This window comes from Sphaerodactylus townsendi, linkage group LG01 (genome assembly GCF_021028975.2).
Source record: "Sphaerodactylus townsendi isolate TG3544 linkage group LG01, MPM_Stown_v2.3, whole genome shotgun sequence".
In the NCBI taxonomy this organism is placed as follows: Eukaryota; Metazoa; Chordata; class Lepidosauria; order Squamata; family Sphaerodactylidae; genus Sphaerodactylus; species Sphaerodactylus townsendi.
Genome location: NC_059425.1, coordinates 88,908,773 through 88,927,991, shown reverse-complemented (window position 1 = coordinate 88,927,991; position 19,219 = coordinate 88,908,773). Strand labels below are relative to the sequence as shown.

The 19,219-nt window shown below is 38.0% G+C and overlaps 1 protein-coding gene across 2 annotated transcripts; it reads right to left on the bottom strand.

Annotated features, from left to right (window-relative positions):
* Positions 1-230: 230 nt before the first annotated feature.
* On the bottom strand, positions 231-19,012 carry PHF10 (PHD finger protein 10). Of its 2 annotated transcripts, none has more exons than XM_048486878.1 (12): positions 18,867-19,012; positions 16,997-17,103; positions 16,194-16,324; positions 14,940-15,023; positions 14,595-14,728; positions 14,328-14,477; positions 11,776-11,885; positions 10,368-10,518; positions 8,528-8,680; positions 2,337-2,445; positions 1,928-2,116; positions 231-443 (listed from the first exon to the last, which is right to left on the bottom strand). In XM_048486878.1, exons 1-12 carry the CDS (start codon positions 18,933-18,935, stop codon positions 358-360), a joined length of 1,473 nt encoding a protein of 490 aa, XP_048342835.1. In that variant the 5' UTR covers positions 18,936-19,012; the 3' UTR covers positions 231-357. The 2 variants fall into 2 exon arrangements, with proteins under 2 accessions (XP_048342835.1, XP_048342845.1); XM_048486888.1 differs by having other exon boundaries at positions 14,940-15,017.
* Positions 19,013-19,219: the final 207 nt, after the last annotated feature.

The window sequence follows — 19,219 nt, the reverse complement described above, 5'->3', positions numbered from 1 at the left end:
AATATTAACTGCTTGCCAGAAATCCAATCTTTTCATTTACTTTGACTGAGATGTAGAACAAAAGAATAGTTGTTTCTCTATAGAAATGACTGCTATGCAGCACAGATGCATATGCCACACTATTGGTACAAGTTGTATTTGCACACTAGACAGTATTCACACCCCTGCTTAAGTGCTTCTATTACAAGTCACATTACTAGGCCCAAAGGTCACTAGGCCATTACCCATAATTGAAATTGAAAGTTTTATTTCGTGAAAAACATTTGAGTGGTATTTTTCCTTATACAGAGTGGTTAGTTAAATAGCACCAAATTTAGCTCTTAGTTATATGCAGTTTTACACATGAGATAACTGAGTTTAGCCTTCTTTACTGTTCTTCCCTCTTCTTCCTCTACCCCTAGGAATTGGGGGCTGCCTTTCACAACAGTCACAAATCCAACGACCTACAAAATCAGAAATGTCAGTGAAAAACAGACTAAACAACTGGTATTATACAAACAAGCCTCTGCTAAGAAATCTACAGTTCTAAGGAGAATTACTTCAATTTGACCCTTTCATTTCAGTTGTCTTACACTGGAGTAACACTGCACAGGACTGCCCTGCAAACTAGCTTGTAGTTTTATTTATGCTTTCTCAGGAATTCATCCGATTTACTTCCATGGTATGTACTTTTAAGCACAATTCTTTTTAGGATTGGACTGGACATTTTTCTATGTCATGCAATTTAGAAACAAGTTTCAGGAAATTATAACTACCTTATATAGTGCAAACCAACATTCAGTTTGAGGCTTTTTTCCTTCTTCCTAACAAAAAAGGCATACCCCACTCATAATGAAAGAAAGTTCTTATGGTAATACTGATAGATGTGCAAGGGATGTATGACATTGCACCATCTGAATACAGCAAGCCATGCCTCTACATTGGTTCATTTAATCACAGAGGAATTCTATATCCATTCCATAATACTGTGAATTAACTGGGATTCAAGCAGCATACTGCTATTAATTTCACAAATAAATTTTAGAACAAAGGCAAGTAGTACGCTGCTTGAAGTTTCACATGAGGCACTATCATATGTCTCTCAGATTTTCTTTGTACAAAGGAAAAAACAGCAGTACATGAGGCATAGGGGGAAACGATCAACTGCATGATCTCTTGTCCAATGGTGGAAAATGCTGTGTAAGTATAAACATAGTCCTAAACAATAATTTAAAAAATCAGTATTAAAACAGAATGGTTTTAGCAATAGCTGATTAATAAATAATCATCCCCCATATTCAACTACTATTAGTTTACTAGACTTTAGGTTCCCTAGACACAGTGTTCCACATAATGGAAATTTTGTTGAAATATTACATGTTATTAAATAGAGAGTGGTGGGAGGAAAGAGCAGAGGTCACCTCAAATGAACAAAGCAATTCATCTGGAATAGTTCTAATAATTCAGTGCCATTAGTTTAGGAAAAATACAAGCATTAAGTCACAGTATACCTATACACCCACTACAACTGACATTTCAGATAACTCCTCACACCTTTTGCTTTGCATACAAAGAAAACTAGTCCAGAAAATGCTGTGGAAGGTTCTCAAAATTTCTCATGTATTCTATGTTTCAGTATATTCTTTGCAACTTTACTGTTAATCCTCAGTTTGGGTGGGAAAGCAATTCTACTTCTGCCAATAATTCGAGATTTCAAAGACTTCTCATGAATGTAGATTGTGAAAGAGCAAATAAAATGTCTAAGGAAATCTTGTGTATAGCCAATTCTTAATTTATAGGATATAATATGACACAAAAAGTTGTCAGTTTTATAAATTTATCACATGTAAATACCTTTCCCGTAGAATAAAGGAAACCAGATTACGCTTCACTGATTTCAATAAATCAAGAAATGGATCTTCAAAAAAAGAGTAATTGTTGTAATTACCTGAGGGTATAGCACCAAGCCCCACACAAAATGTATGATAGCCACGGTCACACACATCACAGAACATCATTTCTTCCTCATGGTGAGGCTGTCCACATATAATGCATGTTTTACACTCCATACATTGCCAAGGGTAGGTCTTAATTATGGCAACAAGCTCTGCAGACATATCCAGACAGGAGGGATGACCTAGATCAAAACCAGCATCATTACTAGAATGGTCAAAAGAAATCTCTATGAGAAGTAATTAAAATGTTCATTAGACAAAATATTAAGTTCCTTTTAAGTGTATCAGCTATGCCGTAGTAATCACAAAACTGCAAAAAAAATTGAATTTTCAAGCTTGCACGTTATTTTGCATATCATTTTTTTCAATTAATTTGTCACTTTAGAGCATTCTTTTACTTACCACTGTTCTCACACTGGGAGCAGTGTATAAGTGCTTCAGCCTTCCCTTTCTTGTTGGACTCCTTACCCTTCAGACAAATTCCACATATAGCATTTGGAATGGGCTTTGGCTGGAAGGGTAGAAGAGGGCTATAATTTCATTCCACAAGAACTGATACAGGCATTTTTTTTCAAAGTTCATCTCATTTTAACTTCTATAAATTAATGAATCCTCTGTATGATGTTGATTAACGACAGTGATTAAAGAGACTGCAATGATTAAAATACTTTGAATAGAAATGATCATAATATTTAAAACATACACAAAGTGAACTATGCATATATTACACAAAACTTACTTCTGACCAAGACAGCATGTTAGAAACCAAATAATCAAATCACAGAATCATAATATGACAAAGTAACTGTTTACAATCTGTCTGTAGCCTTAATAATTGCATTGAGTCCAATAATTTATGAGTGAAACTTAGCTCTCAAAATGGAGGTTTCTCAGTCCCACCATTTACTTGCCTCCTAAACAGTGCCACTAATGTTCAGGGAATACCCAGAACAGTGCTGGGTATAATTTACTGGGCTACATTGAGAGTGGGTAAATGAGTTAAAATCATCCCCCTTACTCACTGGTTTTAGACCTATGCCTGTGGAAACAGACATAGGATTCGACGACTCATAATGAACAAAAATTAGTGACATTTCTGTTTAAATGAAACACATGCCATTGAACGTTAATATCCAAATTTTCCATAAGTTAATTAACTACGAACATGCAAAGAACTTGCTAACTAACATAAACCAAGGAAGAATTTGAGCATTAGTTTGTACTGCCAAGTATCATATACAGACTCACAAAGATCCCTAGAGGTCCACAGTATTCCTACTAAAATCAGAGAGCTACATAAGTGGTATCGTTAGTATAAAATGAACTAACGGAACATTAGTCTTTTCAGTTCTGGACAGTAGGAACTCCACTCTGAGGTCTCAGGCTGCAATGCTGTCACCACTGCTGCCTGAAGTTTTTCTGACAATGTCTTAATACACTTACTGTATGTGTATCAATGGGAGCTACTGACTTCCATGGAAGAAAGGAAGCAAGCTGCAGCTATGGACTTCCTTGAAGGGGTGGGAAGTAAGACCTATTTCCTAGCCCTCCTGCCAGCTGAGCAGAAGACGCATGCTAAACAAACGCTCCTGTGTCCACACACCATACAACTTTTCTTTATTCCACTGAGAATAATCTGTGTAGCACTACCATAGTCATGGTTGTATGATCACCAGGTGTAACCAGGGAACTAACTCCTAAAATTAGCAGCAGTACACATTACAAGACTCCCAAGTATAATCTTGCACCATTACTGTTCTGCGTTATTTCAGCAAATTTAGCATCAAGTGATACAGTTTGAAAATGCTCCAGGTATTTTACATCTTATTTCCCATTTACTTAAATTTGGATAACTATATTTTATACAGCTATAACCACCTGTTGTGTCCACCTTCACCAGTACCACCAAAACATTTTTAATTACCTACTATATTGAAGCAATGCAAATCACTTAAAATAGCCTATTAATAGATCAGTAAATTATTTACAATATTTTTGATTTACAGTTATGTTAATACAGAAAATATTGCAGAAAAATCATTTATACTAGATTTTTATAACAAACATTAAGTGCATCTGATGAATCTAAAAAGTTGGTTTCTCTCTTTATGTCAAATTTTTAAAACATTCCGTTCTTTTGCTGGAAAATGATACATTAAACCAGGTTTCTGTAAATAAAACTGACATAATTCTTACAAGCATTTTGTGCTTGTACAATATAGCTTTCGAAACTGTTTCTTATGTAAGCCATGGAAAGATGCAGCTCATTTTTATACAGCAACATCATAGCAGTACTTGAAAACCTGGAGCCTCTTGTATTCGCAGAGCTGGAGCTTCCAAGTGTGAGCTGGCTAATTGGCTGCATATTGTAGACTAGTGTGTGATACTGTCCCTACAAATTTCTTCTTGGAAGAAAAACCTCTGTTTATCAAGTAACCACCAAAACATCTGAACAGATCTCAGCCTGGAAAGAGTGAGAGGTCTGAGCAAGCAGAACTGTGCAAGGCCAACAAGAAAAGAGTGAACGGCTTTTAATTAGCATGGGATGGTCCCACACGCAGGCCCACCAAAGACCCAGACAATGAGATATTCCTGTGCTGAACTCAGATACACATTCTTGATAGGGATATTGTTGGTCTTCTAAGAGAGCAGATATACTGGTAAGTATTCAGTATTACTTAACTACAAAATCACACTTACCAAATGGATAACAAAATAAAATTTGTTTCAACGTAAAATGGTATTAACTAAAAAGTTAAGTGGAAAAGTTATTACACTGATTTTAAAAACAATGTCTATCTAAAGATGCTACGTTAGCCAAATACTTTCCAATAATTGCAAGAACTAATCTCTGTAGCATTTTTGTTTCATATGGGCTAGTCCAATTTCAACTTTAAAAAAAAAAAATCCATCCCTGTGATTTTACAGTATTTTAACTTGTTCGGCCTCCATAGTTTGTTTTTTTAAACAAATACCCAACAAGGCATGTATGCACATCTCCCTTTTCAAAAGATGACAGAGGCATTCATGAATAATTTTTTGCTTATTTATTTTTTAAGAAGCATATTCCACCTGTTTAATACATAAATATAATCAAATGATGAAAGAAGTCTAACATTCACAAATGTCTCTACAAAATAATAAATACCATGGACGTGAAAACATACATATAAAATGGCACTATTAGCTAGTCTACTCCTACATGTATACCATTTTTATACCCTGCTCCTCCCAACAAAAGGATCAAACATCATTCCTGCAGCATTCACCCTTTTGTTACTGCTACATTCTACGAGTCAGGTGTTTATTGTTTTAAGCTATACCAAAATAGAACAACAAGTGCACTTCTCTAATTTTCTTGCTATGTGTATATTCTACTGCTGAAGCATACAGCAGCAACCTCTCTCTTACCACCCAAAACTACATTTGAGTTCCTGTACCTGTGCTGTGGTATGTGTGGCTAACATTTTGATAACCCTCTAAATGCTAAAAAACACTGAGGTTGGAGCATTTATTGATAAAGTTTTCCTCTATTCCCAGCTCCACAAACATTAATGTGAAAGTCACTGCATACAAATTAAAAGATCCTCCCAAAACACAGAAACACATTCCTACAAAAGTATAATACAAAGGAAAGGCTGTTCACATTTCAAAGCAATTCAAGTGTTACTAGAAAATAATAAAAATGGTTTTATAGGAACACTGAAAAACACTGCCTAGGGTATTGCTATCCATGGAATCTTTAACTCAACCAAAAAAGAGGTGAAGAAAATAAAACTCTTCCATCCTGTTCTTGAAATTCAGCTGCAATCTGTTAGGAAAGCTGCTTAAATATTATTGGAGAATGGTATCAAGCATCCAGCGTTCAGAGTTGTAGCTAAAGGCCAAAATAGCTAAAAATGCTAAATAATCATACCATGTTCTCTAAAATCACAGTGCAAAAACATCCCTTTCTTGTTTTCATAGCAACTATATGTGAAGCATAAGATTCTGGCATGAGGAAGATAAAAAGAGAAGTGGGATGAAGTCAAGATTTCGCCCCAGTTACTGGCTTCACACAAATCTCCCTAATTTTAAGGATAAAATACTGCATGTAAACTGAGTCCTTCATCAGTTAAAAGCAAGAGCACAGCAACTGAGGAACAAAAGAAGATCAGAAGTGTAATAAAATACACCAATTTGCCTCTTTAAAAGCAGAAATATGAAATACCTATTGTAAACTCATATTTTGTGGGCTATGAAAAGTACGCATGAATGCCCAAACTGCTCTTACCCTTGTTTTTCTGTTTTATGAATATTACGATCTAAAAACTAGAATATGATAATATACAGGTGCACTAGTGAATGGTGCATAATAAAGCTATTACAAATATTAAGAGTTCATGGGGAAAACAATTAATACCCCATTTATAGACTTAAAACTGCCTTAATGTGTAGACACATGGTATAACAATATCTGTTATAGAAAGATGATAAATCTCCATGTCTAATCAATTCAATTTCGTGAAATGTACTATATTTTAAAACCACCCTGATTTTGCATAAAGCAAAAGTCTTTTGCAGTGAATATTATTCTTCATTCAGCTTAAGTGCCATAGGTAGCAACATAGAGTAGCAACACGGTTGGCAATAATAGGTTTGAAAGTAGTTTATGCTATCTGCCTGGGGTCCAATCCAGTTAGAAGATTTCCTGCCCCTATCCCATTGAAATGCAAATGCACAAGAATATAGTAATAGTCATTTGAGAGGAAGCTACTCTTCATTTCCAAAGTTAATGAAAATGGTTTTGAATCACTGGTCAGTGCAAACTTGGATTCATGTTCCTATCTGAGAACTATACAGCTCCAAAGTTAGCAGACAATGGACTAGCTAAAGATGTATTATGTGACTTTTGACCACATAATTTGTAAAATTCCAAAATGCTACAATGACTTCACTCAAGCATCATCTTTGGATTTTGTCAGCCACCATATTATTGGCATATATTTGGCCAATAAAGTAAACATTTTTTTCCAGCGCTAATAGGTAAAAATAGACACGTTTTGCAAAAGTTTAACATCTCTATTAACTTCATTTAAAATTAATTCCTGAAAAAGATATAACTAAAGTTGAGCAAGTATGTAAGATAGTCTGTAAGTATACAGTTAAACAGTATTCCTGGAAGTCTTTTTGATCAAAGCTCCACAATCCAAACTGAAAGGAACTGCTTATTTTGAATGATATAAAATTAATCAACATAACTTGCGCAGTTTGATAACCTGCTACGAAACTTTATGTTTAAGTTACTTTTGCTGCACAACCTCATAACTCAACATTATTCAATCATCTTTTTGGCAATTCAGTTACTTTTCTCAACTTTCAGTTTGTAAACTTTCCAATACATTTGCCTAACCTTCTGCAATTGCAATACAAAGCAAAGGTTTCACTGTTTTCAACGGAAGCTATTGAGTTATTGCTTCTTATTTCCCTTAACCCTCAAAATGATAGATTAATTCCACTGACACTTGAAAATACACTTGATCCTAAATGGAAATTAATCAATAATACTGATGATGAAATACTAGATGTAATAATGGCTGTTTAAAATGCAAGTCTGCTTCTAGGTCAGAGAGCTTTGGGACCTGTTTAGACCTTATAACCCCACACTCCAGCAATAAGAATAATGAAAGAAACAACCTTGGATTCATTCTTGGTGTCCTTCATTTCACCATGGAATTTAATCAAAGGCGAGAGGCAATCCAAGAGATTGCACGCTGGAATCAGGGACATTCCCTTACCCCGTAATATAAAATGTCTTTCTGCACTGCAAAAATCTGGGATTCCTGTATCATGAATTCTATGCTGCAAGATCATGGAGAGCTCATGTTTGCATAAATGGCAGAATCCTCCTCTAGGCACTACCTGCTTCATACAATAAAGGACTGACAGTGGGGGAGGAAGACATGAATCCATGACCAGTTTCTTATGTAGAATTATGAATGAAAAAGCGCAGTATGAACAGGTCCCGGCTATAACTGAATTTCTGGCTAAACTCAATATTGCAATGCTTCTCCAAATTAGGCTTGCAACTTCTTGCGTACAAAGGAAATTCTCTTAAGAGTATACTGCAAAATCATGTTCTACTCAGCTAACTCCTTCCAGATGAAAAACAAGTTGAAGTAGATATGCAACATTTTAGCCGCATTTTACAGTGATAGACTGTCACACTGGAGAGCAAGCTATTTTAAACCAAACCTATACATTTATACTTGATAATGTAATTGTTTAGCAGCTGGAGGCAGTGCAAAAAACACCTCCCCACCCACTCAAAAAATTAGAATATCTTCCTTATAATGTGGTTTCATGCTGCAATTGCTTAGGAACCAATTTAGGAACAGAAACCAGAAGCAACTCCACAGCCAGGATAACAAACAGTAAGGCCCCAAGTAAAATAAAGCCACAGGAAGTAAGGAAGCAAACAGGAATGCACAAAAGAAGAGCAGCTAGTCAAGTATAGTAAGCAGAAGTTCCATATTTTTGAAAAACAAAGTTAAATGTTTCAGGGAGAGAGGCTGGGCAGTAAAGAAGCTGAGTCAGGGGCTTTTTTCTTCTACCTTGTACCCAGGAACTGATTTGGATACAGAACGTTTGGAGCCTTCTTTTCTTGGAGTAGAGTTCTTCTCCCTCATTTTTGGTCTTCCCTGAAATGATTCCTCCTGGTTTTCAGGGGGGCATTCTCCTTCAGATACGTTGCCAGATGAGTTGTCCTATAACAAAAATACCAGGATTTTGTTTGATTGACTGAGGTTAGCAAAAAAAGGAGCTCCTTCAAAACTTCAAGGCCTGATAAAGATCAAAAGAAGGAACATCCTTTACTTTTCAAGAGGAGGGACAGGTCATTTTTTTTTAGTACTGAGATACCTATTAAGGTAATACTAGTCTAGTCATACACTCAAATGGAGTGGGAATCATATTCATGAGGCTACGAGTGATGGGGCAAGGTCATATTCATTGAGACACAACTCTAATGACAGAAGAGAAGACATCACTGCTGAGTACTTCAATATTCCAAGTTAATTATGGCTGACAATTTGGTAATCTGGGTTCTGTTGTTTTGGGGAGATAAACTACAACACCAATGAACAGGCATAAAATAACAATAACATATTAAAACGTCCCAATTGCTTCATCCTTATGGAATACTGAACAGACCAAAGAAATATAATTTCTGACACAACCGGGTGAAATTCTACTAAGACACAATGAAAGGAAAAGGTAAAGCATTTTTTTTAATACAAGCAATTCAGCAGTGAAAAGTGACACTCAACTGTGAAAAACAGGTTTAAATCCATCAAGCAGTCACCAAGTTCAGTGGCTTGCCAAGGCAAGTTGCACTGTCACTCAAGGCCTTATTTAAGATCTTGTAAGTTTCCTAAGAAATGCTTGTTGAAGGCTTTCACTGCCAAAATTAACTGCTGTGAGTTGTCCAGGCAGTATGGCCACAGTCTGGTAGTTTCAGCTTCTAATGTTTTGCCTGCATTTATGGCTGGCATCTTCAGAAGCATGTCACAATAAGATGCACTTCTTTCCATGGCACAATGTGGGATGCTCTGTGTAGTTGGGTTATCTATTGTGTCTACCTTGAGGACACATACAAATGCAACTGCAAATGAACTCCACCTGGACATATTCAAATGCACCTTCTCTCCCTCCCACCCGAGAAGTAAAACAAATACTCAGCTACACAGAACATTCCACACTGTGCCATGAAGAGAAACATTTGTTCTAAGCAACCAACACTGCTTCCTTTTGCAGTAACACATCCATTACTGCTTGGATCCAACCAGTTATTTCTTCCCTTCTAGATGGTAAGCCAAGCAGCAAGGGATGTGAACTATACTTCATCAAACGTAAACTCCTTCCATAAATTAGGACTAGATACGCTGGACATCTTTTGCCCTTGTACTGAATTCAAGGTGGAACCTAAGCAAGATCAGATGCAAATTATTTTACCTGCAAAGCATTAAGCAAATAAGACAATGGGCTTCGGAGAGCTCATGAGTCATTCTGCAGTTCTACTAAAAGAAGCTACTTCACCACTCTGAAAAACCTCTGCTGTATGGTACTGAACATATTTGACAGGAGTGGGAAATTAGTTGTTCGCTGCCAATACTGACATAGAGTAAGCCTGCAAACAGCCTGTCATCTGAGCTTAGCTTTTCTTCCACCTGTGTTTTACTCATTCTTCCATCTGCTTCGTTCACCTCAAGCTCCCAGAAAATCAGGGAGCTGATCTGACACTTTTCAATAGAAAAAAGTGTGTAGGGACAGCTGCAGCCACTCGGTATGATAGAGACTGTGATAGAGACTGACCAAAGCCATCAACAAATCAATCAGCTATAAAAAAGAAGTGGGGAGATTATTATTTCTTTCTAAAGTACAGGTTCAGCTCACCGAGTTGCCTTTGATTTTACGCTTTTCATCACCTCGCTCTTCCACATCATCTGAATCTCCATCACTATCCAATGCAGGCAGCTCTGGATCTAAAGGAGGCTCATACAGAGCTGTATTTAGTGGCAAATATCGAAGCTCATCTGGGGAATATCTAAAGTTAAGCAGTACTTATTTTCAGTACCATATAATAGTTATAAATATTGACTAATAAATAGTAATCCTGGAGATTAAATAACATGTGAAACAATTTTTTTCATTGCTTAGGAACAAAACAATGGAGAAAGCCACAATACCTATATACAGAGCTTCATACACAAGAGTACAAGTCTGTATGGAACAGAAATGCTACAACTTTAAAAATATTTGACGATGCTGCAGAATGATTAACTTGAACAGGATTAACTTGAACAGGAAATTCAGACAGAGGCGCCCTTTCATGAAATTCTGCAACTGGTTTTGAATGTTACAAGGAATACAGACAAACAGAGATACAATATTTAAAGGAAAAGCCACACAAAGAAGATCCACCAGTTTGAGAGGTGTATATAGCTTCTTCTTAAACCAGCAATCAGCATTTCCTTATTGTGCAAAAAGACTCTTATTGGGGTCAATTCAGTCCACCACAGGCAAACTGCCTGCAAGGGCTGGAATAGTGTTATATCTTGGTGATATTAGAATATATTTCCCAATTCACTTTATCTGGAATAGGTTGCAATCAAGCAAGATACAGCTAAATTGCAAAATTCCTGATGATATCTGGCAATACTACAGATTTAGATGGTTTTCTTAAAAGGATGGGAGATTCATAGAGAACAGTTAAGCCATTTATTTAATGATGCTGACTAAATGAAGCTTCATATACACAGGCAGTGGCTTCTGTTTCACCACCCAGGTATAAAAAGGTACTAATACCTTCAGGAGAGGCAGTGGTGATTTCTGTCAATTCCCTCCTCCCACTGCAGACCAACCCTTAGTCCCTCGTGCTGTTCCTGAGGGTCCACTGGCCCCTTGGAACAAAGGGGAGGATCAGTAAAATGCAATGGAAGGGGAAAGCAGGAAAGATCCACTATGGATTGTATTTGGATTGAGCGAGTGTCCTTCTGAACACCTGACACTAGGGATAAAAAAAGTATACTGATCCTCATGCTGTGTTCAAGAATCTCCAAGAGATACCTGGTTGTCATCCACAACTGAAAACAAGATTCTGAACCATTCATTTAATCTAGCATAGCAGCTCTATGGTATTATGGTCTTTATAAATTCAGTTTGCCAAGTTAGCACTCCATGAGTATTTCATACCTTTAAATTCTTGTTTCAAGTCAAGTTCCATTTGCAGTTTCTACAAATTACACTTTGCTAATGAAAGTAGATTCATCAGCACAACTTTATATCATTAGTTTCACCATACCTTTTATAGTATTCCTGAAACTGGCCTGGGATAAGAGCCACTGGATAAGGACTAACTTTTGTCCGTTCAGTAGGTAAGATTTTATATTTTCCTTGGGGTACCTGAATAACCTGCATTAACACAAAAAGAAAGGAATTTACATTCCAATGCAACTGTAGAACAAATTTACTTTTCTGTATGATCATCAAGTATTTATTGCCGAATAAGTACAATGTCCTGCCACAATACCACCAGACTTGATTCATGTGCATGAACACATTAATTCTCAGTTCTCTCTCCTCCGCCCTCCAACCCGAAGTGGATAAGACAAATGCCAACCTGAAAATTCTGTTATACACACACATTATAATTTTGTTCCCACTCCTTGCATACAAAGTAACTCAACATGGAGCACACAAATATAGGTACATGTGCCCTGGATCACACTGTTTCAACACTGGTTTTTATTGAATTATCTTATAATTTTAATTGTCATGTTAAATGTTGTTTTTAATGGTTCAAATATTTGAATGTTTTTATGTGTACCATCTTGGGAACTATGATCAAAGGCAGGATAAAATGTTGTGAATAAATAAGTTTCTTGAGGACTGAGAGATCAGCCTGTCCTAGCGGAGGTTGCACTCTCCTGAGGACTGGAGTTACAGCTGGAGCCTGGCCTAGAGGTGAACACTGAAGTCTCCTGTGGCAAGTTATTCATGTTATCACCTTTGGATGATACTCCAGTTATGGCTGTTACTCAAAAAGTATGATCTAGCCATGGAGGTTTATGGTCCAACTACATCCAAGTAAGATTACTGTGATTTGCTGTAGGCTGGGGGTACATTTGAAAACACTCCAGAAACTTCAACTCATCCAAAATGCCTCAAGTCAGGCTACTGACACTGGTGCGATAAAGAGATTGTATCACCTTGGTGATGAAGGATCTGAACTGGCTGCAAATTCATTTCTGGACACAATTCAAAGTGATAGTTCCTAACATTAAAGTTGTAAGTGTTTTGGAGCCAGGGTACCTAGAGGGCTGCCTCCTTCCATATTTTTCATTTTGCCAGTTAAAATCTGCCCCACAACTCCTCTCCTTGTCCCCCTCTCCCCCAGGCAATCAACAGGAGACAGCGTGGGCTGGGACTTGGGGGGGTAACTATTGTAACATCACAAAACTCAGAAGTGATATCAGTCAACGATAGAGCTTCCAGTACTTGTCAGCCCTTGGCAGCAGTACTTGGAGAGCCAGCGTGGTGTAATGGTTAAGAGCAGGGGTGCTCTAATCTGGAGAACCAGGTTTGATTCCCTGTTCTGCCACTTGACCAGCGGAGGCTTATCCGGTGAACCAGATTAGCTTGTGCACTCCCAGCTGGGTGACCTTGGGCTAGTCACAGTTCTTCAGAGCTCTCAGCCCCACCCACCTCACAGGGCGTTTGTTGGGGGGGGAAGGAAATTGTAAGTTCCTTTGAGTTTCCTTGCAGGAGAGAAAAGAGGGATATAAATCAAAACTCTTCTTCTTCCCTAGCCCTCTGTCTTCAAAGGTGAAGTGGGGAACAACCAGAGACAGAGCCTTTTCAGTAGAGGCACCCGGCTTATGGAATTTCCTTCCCCTTGAGGCTTACAGCGGACCTACATTGCTCTCTTTTAGGCACCAGCTCAAAATATTCCCACTCATCCATGCTTTTAAGTATTAGTTAATTTTCTAAAATACTATTTTATAATGTTTTTGCAGCAGAAACATATTGTAAGCTATTCAGTAGTCTATATTTTTTTTGCCGTGACTGGGTCTTCAATGCTGTAATATAATTAATAAATGTTAATGTTTTGTTTATATTAATTTTTATTTAGTAAACCACCTCAGGCATGTTCTCTGAAGGATCACAAAATTTTTCTAAATAAATAAACAACACCATGGGTGGAAGTATCTGTTGCGTGAATCTCTGTCCCATGTACAAGATTTCTGAATACTTATTGAGTCTGAAGAAGAATCTTGGAATTAGTGCCATGGGAATTACTTCCTCAGGCAAGAGGGACAGCTGCCGCACCAAATGCTTAAGAGTTTTCAGCAGGCAAAGGTGCAATTTAGGCTTTATTCACAAAATACTGCTATGGCTTCTCATGTGCTCTTTTGCTTTTCAAACAGAGCTGCATATAAAATAAAACATAAAGAACCAGTATTTAACTAAACGGCATTAACTATTCTGAAAGGTGAAAGAAATACTGTTACACTTTAACTTTTTCCAGAGCAATGAATAAAGGGGTCATTTAAAACAACGGCAAATGCATTAGTATGCACTATTTTGTACACAGACAATAAATACTAGGCTAGAAGACGGTGTCTTCAATTCAAGACCTATGTTGAATTCCCTGATCAAACAAGAACAAGCAACATAGCAAAGTGGGTCAGAAATGATATCAAGCTGTAGCTCCTGGGAAACACTAAACTCAATGTTAACATAACAAGGAATGCCAGCCAGAAAAACAAAACACCAAAAAAACCCCACCCTGACATCTTTACTACAAACAAGAAGCTACCTATAGTAATTTGAGCCAGAAAGTTAAGCTCTTACATGTGTCTGCAAATCAAAATAGGCCCTTCTTTCTTCCATTCGTTCACGGTTTAAGTTGCTGTTAAACTCAGCAGCTTTCTTGGCAGCTTTCTTAATATATTCTGGAACTTTACTTGCTTCAACTTTTTGAGTGTTCTGCTGCTGCATTTGCTGAAAGAAAAACATTTTTATTAGTTCATCAGGTGCATATGTTTATCCTTCTATCGCTAATCCATGCCATTCTTTTTTTTAAAAAAGTAATTAAATAACATTTGAGAGAACACTTACCGAATACTCTTTGTAGTGATCTGTTATTCGCTGACGTTCTTTTTCTTGAAGTATGACAGAATACTCAGCATGTTTGCCAGGGTATTCTTTAATCATCAGATCAATTACTTCATCACTACGTAAGGCTGTTAGACCTAAATAATATCCAGGAGTTACTCACATGATGAGTTAAAAACTGAGTCCCTCTTTATTTTAAAATATTTCTAATTAGAAATGAAACCACTCAAAAAAATTTAAATTCTTAAAGCAAATTTATTATTAAAAGCCAGATACCAAAAATATTTCTACCCACAACTTCATTTTAGCCTCCTCAGAATATTTAAACACTACATAAAAATGTCTTACCTAAGGTGCACTGTGTTTCAGTAATCACATTTAACTCTCTGAGGTAGAGTTTCTCTTTATGAGATAAATCTCGTCTTTCTAAATCTCCAGGAAAAGAGAAAAAAAGTAGCAAAATGGATTTTTGCAACTTCTTCAAAACTACGAAATACATACAACTGCATTAAAATTCGATTTCACTCAAGAGCTTGCATTACTAAAAATATTTTCAAATGTTTGGAGTCTTGATCCAAAACATAATATTGTTGCAGTTATATCCACTGATTTCCACAGAATGTACTTTCAAGTGCATTATTAGCCTTAAAAATCTTAGCATAATAATGAATCATCAAATACAAAAATCCACAATCTCCTTTGTCATAAAGGAAAGCAATACCCACTAATTATGAAATAGACTAATTATGAAATAGACACAACATCAGGAGATTAATACATTCTCCTGTGGAGGGGGTTCTAACAGTCCTGGGGGAGGGCAAAATCCCTTCGGAGGTGGCATGTCCCCAGCATCAGCATAAATGCCACTCATAATGATGTAAGGAGCATTTACGCCAGTGCTGGGGAGTCACACGGCAGTGGTTCTCCAGTGTACTAAAGCCCACACTGTACTAAAGGGGGCATATCCAGGTCACAGTCATCTTAACTTGGCTTCCTGAGATCTTTCAGGCCAGGAATATCCCTTTTTGCTGGTGCTGATTTACACCAGCAAAACCCTTTGAGCTGCATATGACACTTAAATGTCATATGGCAATACAGACATATGGAATACAGGCAATGTCCCTTTTTGCCACCTCTTAGGAAGAGGTGGGGTTGAACTGTCCCTGGCTATGCTGCAACTACCCCACCCCTTAGGATTACATTGCCCATCATTAATAGCACTAGTAATATAAGCTAGATCTAGATCAGAAGCTACAGTGTGGGGGAAGGGGAGAACTTAATCCTTTCCCTGCCCTCTAACACCCCTTCCCCTGAACTTATGTTCTCCAGGAGGAAAACAACAATTTGGGGCCTGTATCCTTCAACTGCAGAGTAAACAGTTAGTTGCGGGGGCGGGGAATGATGATGATACATAACTGGTCAGGAAATATCATGAACAGCTACATTGAAGTGACAGAACACCTTAACTCTATCCTCTCGTGGCTGAATTCAGACACATTCTTTTTCAGTCTATAAAAGTGCCAGTTGACTTAACTGTGTATTAAAAATGCTAACTTGTAAACAGTTAATTTGCAATATTAAATAAGCCTTCAATATAAATACCTGGATATTTTCGCTTAAAGGAGGTCACACCCAAGTATTCACTGACTTGTTCTTGAAGCATATAGTATTCCCCAGTTTCGTCAGGTGGCCATTTGTATTCTATAAGATTTTCAGCTGGAAAGTAGCTAAAGCTAAACAAAAAAGATTAAAACTTGAAACAATCAATTTTCAAGGATCATTAATTGTCACTTGGAAAGGAGGCACAAGGACAGCACTTCAATACACCAGCAGTTTAGGAATGTATTTGAACTTGTGTTTCTATTTTGTATTAATACAACTGTGATTTTGTTGGCTGTCTTGAGCATATTAACAGAAATCTGGAATAATAAATATATAAATAACAGAAGAAAAAAAATGAAAGTTCTGCAATCTAACATTTCATCTGTGTGCAGTTTTACCTGCTCTGTACTAGAATGCTGCCCTGTCTTAGGTATAAACTTACCATAAGAATGTTACGTTAAAATGTACCATTTTCAATCTACTAGTCTAATCTACTCATCAAGGTATCCTGAACTATGTTTGCACCAAATTACAGTATTTTATCTAGAATGGGAATAGCATCACCATTTGTAAACACTCTTTCAGAAGAACAAAAGTTTGGCTAATTTCGAGGAACAGAAGCATAAGCTTTTTAAACATTTCTAGTCACTAACTTTGTTAAAGTCTCAATTTCAGGGCTTTAGTTCACAGAAAAGTACATTTAACAGTTTTAACACCCTCTTGACTAAGTGAGCAGTCAGATATTATCAGAAAGAACATACATGATATTATTCTAGAAAATGATGCTTTAAAAAATACATTACCTAAGATCTTGACTTGAGGTTTCACAGCTTCGGGAGCTGTCCCCTGAGCCCATTCGCCGTCTTTTAGATGGTTGGCTGCCATCATTTGAATTTTCTTCTGTTTCATCCTGAGACAAGATCAAAATACCATATGTTAACACACAGGACTCCAAAGAACTGCTGCACTGCACATCAACCTCTACTCATATTATTTGTCTTGTGTTTGAGGCTACTGGGAAGCACATTCCCCCACCCGTTTTCCCACAACATCATTCCTGCACCTTCTGGGTTTTCCTCAGATATCCTATAATCCTTCCCAAACCAGCCTTGCAAAGCCTGGATGGCTGTTCAACACAGGGCAGGACCAGGAAAATCTGAACTTTTCTTCAGATTTTCCTGGTCCTGCCCACAGGGCAATCATTCCCTCCACCACTGGTGGAAGACAAGCTTTTTTTTTTGGGGGGGGGGGGGGGTTGATGAGCAACAATTATTATAGCACTCAAGTTCTCTGAATCACCACTTTTCATTTTTTTTAAATGCCTCTCCCTTCATATCGCTGCATCAAAAAGGCTACACACTTGCTTTAAAAACAAATGAAAGTGGGGAATTCAATGAATAACCCAGAATGCTATCAGGATAACCAATTGCGATTATTTTTTTACAAAATGAAAAAGACCCATGGAGTATGGGGAGGGAAGAATGACTCTGCTGAGGGACTAAGGCAGGGAAACTGAGGGGAAGCATGCCACGTAGAAGCTCTCTTGTCACTATTCTGCATCAGAAACTACTACAGCAACAGAGAAACCACAACAGACTGCTTCAGTGCAGAAAACACCATACTCATCACAGACCTAAACAAAAGTGTTATGCATTTCAAGGCCCAAACAATGAAAGCTCTAAACAGTATTGAACACCAAAATCTAAAATCTTGTTTTAGCAGATATATGCACTCACATATTACTTGCTATCCTCTTAAGAGGATGAAATTAATCCAAGGAATCACTTCAGACAACAATCACTTTAGAAATGCCAATAAAGCAGCAGGTAGACAAGTGCTGAACCCTCTCCATCTAACAATATCGCAAAACGGATCAAGCTTGCTTAGATTACACTCAGTTACTAAGGCAAGAAATCATGCTGGGCTATATACATGTAGAGGCTATATCATGAAGTAACCAGGACTCATATGGTAACCAGGACTCATATTGCTGTAGAGAAGTTGTAATTCTAAATATACATCCAACTAAAGCGTGTCAGTGAGACCAAGAAACAAAATCCAAGTGGGACTATGCTGAAGGACAGAAGGCTAAGTTCTCAGCGGTTGGGGTCACCATCAGTAGTAAACAGGTTTGACTCACACATCAGTGGTCTCTCCCAACAAATTTCCTTCGCTTCCCTACAGATATGAGTGACTACTATTCACTATTATGGGTTACAAGCGAAATCCAATGCAAAAAGTATTTTATGCTGAGCAGGCGGGCATCTTCTAAACACCCTCTCCCTTGCCATATACAAGACTTCTGTCTTCACACACCCGACCAGTCATAATGATCGGCCTTTTGCTGCTAGGAGTTATAAAGGTGGGTAAGCAGACAAACAGCCGGTTATTTTGAGAATATGGGTATGTGCTGCAACCAAAGCTGAAAGAGGGTAAGGGCTGTTAAGTTCAGGCAAAGCAGAGCAGCCTAAGAAAAGTCCCTTCTGGGTACCCGGAGAGCATCTCCAGATCCTGGCACAGTTCCCGGGAATCAACTTCACGACAAACCCAGGGAAAGGAAGGAAAAGCTCCTCTCTCCCTCTGCGCAGCGACTCAGTTCCCGGCTTCTCCTAGCGTTATTTATTCCCCACGTCCACACACAGCCAGCAAAGGAGCCACCTTCCCTTGCCTCACCTTTAACGACTGGGTTCCAGGCGTGGCCGGGTCGCTGTCACACACCCGAGGGGACAAAACGGCCGCCATCACCGCCGCCGCCGGCTACGGATGGGCGGAGGGAAAGGTTCCTCCGCTGTCGGTCTGGAAGCCCCGCCTCTCTCCCCTCACCGGGGAGCACCGCCACCTGCTGGTGTGGAGATGGCAGCGCAGTCATCTGAAGCTCCGGGCGTTTCGGTCTTGAGACGCCAGTGGAGCAACCAAAGTAGCAGCCGTTCATCCCCTTCCGCCTATATCTCTGCCGTTTACTTTTGATGGGAATTAACAGTGCCACTTTAAAAGCCCAGAAGAGTTGGAAGTATAAGAAATAAGGA

Bases quoted from the DNA above. Each gene is read 5' to 3' on its own strand.
- PHF10 (XM_048486878.1), bottom strand. From the start codon at position 18,935: ATGGCGGCCGTTTTGTCCCCTCGGGTGTGTGACAGCGACCCGGCCACG. The intron at 14,729-14,939 runs GTAAGACATTTT...GATATTATTTAG, and splicing joins TGAAACACAGTGCACCTTAG to GTCTAACAGCCTTACGTAGT. The intron at 2,117-2,336 runs GTAAGTAAAAGA...GTTTTGATCTAG, and splicing joins CTCCCAGTGTGAGAACAGTG to GTCATCCCTCCTGTCTGGAT.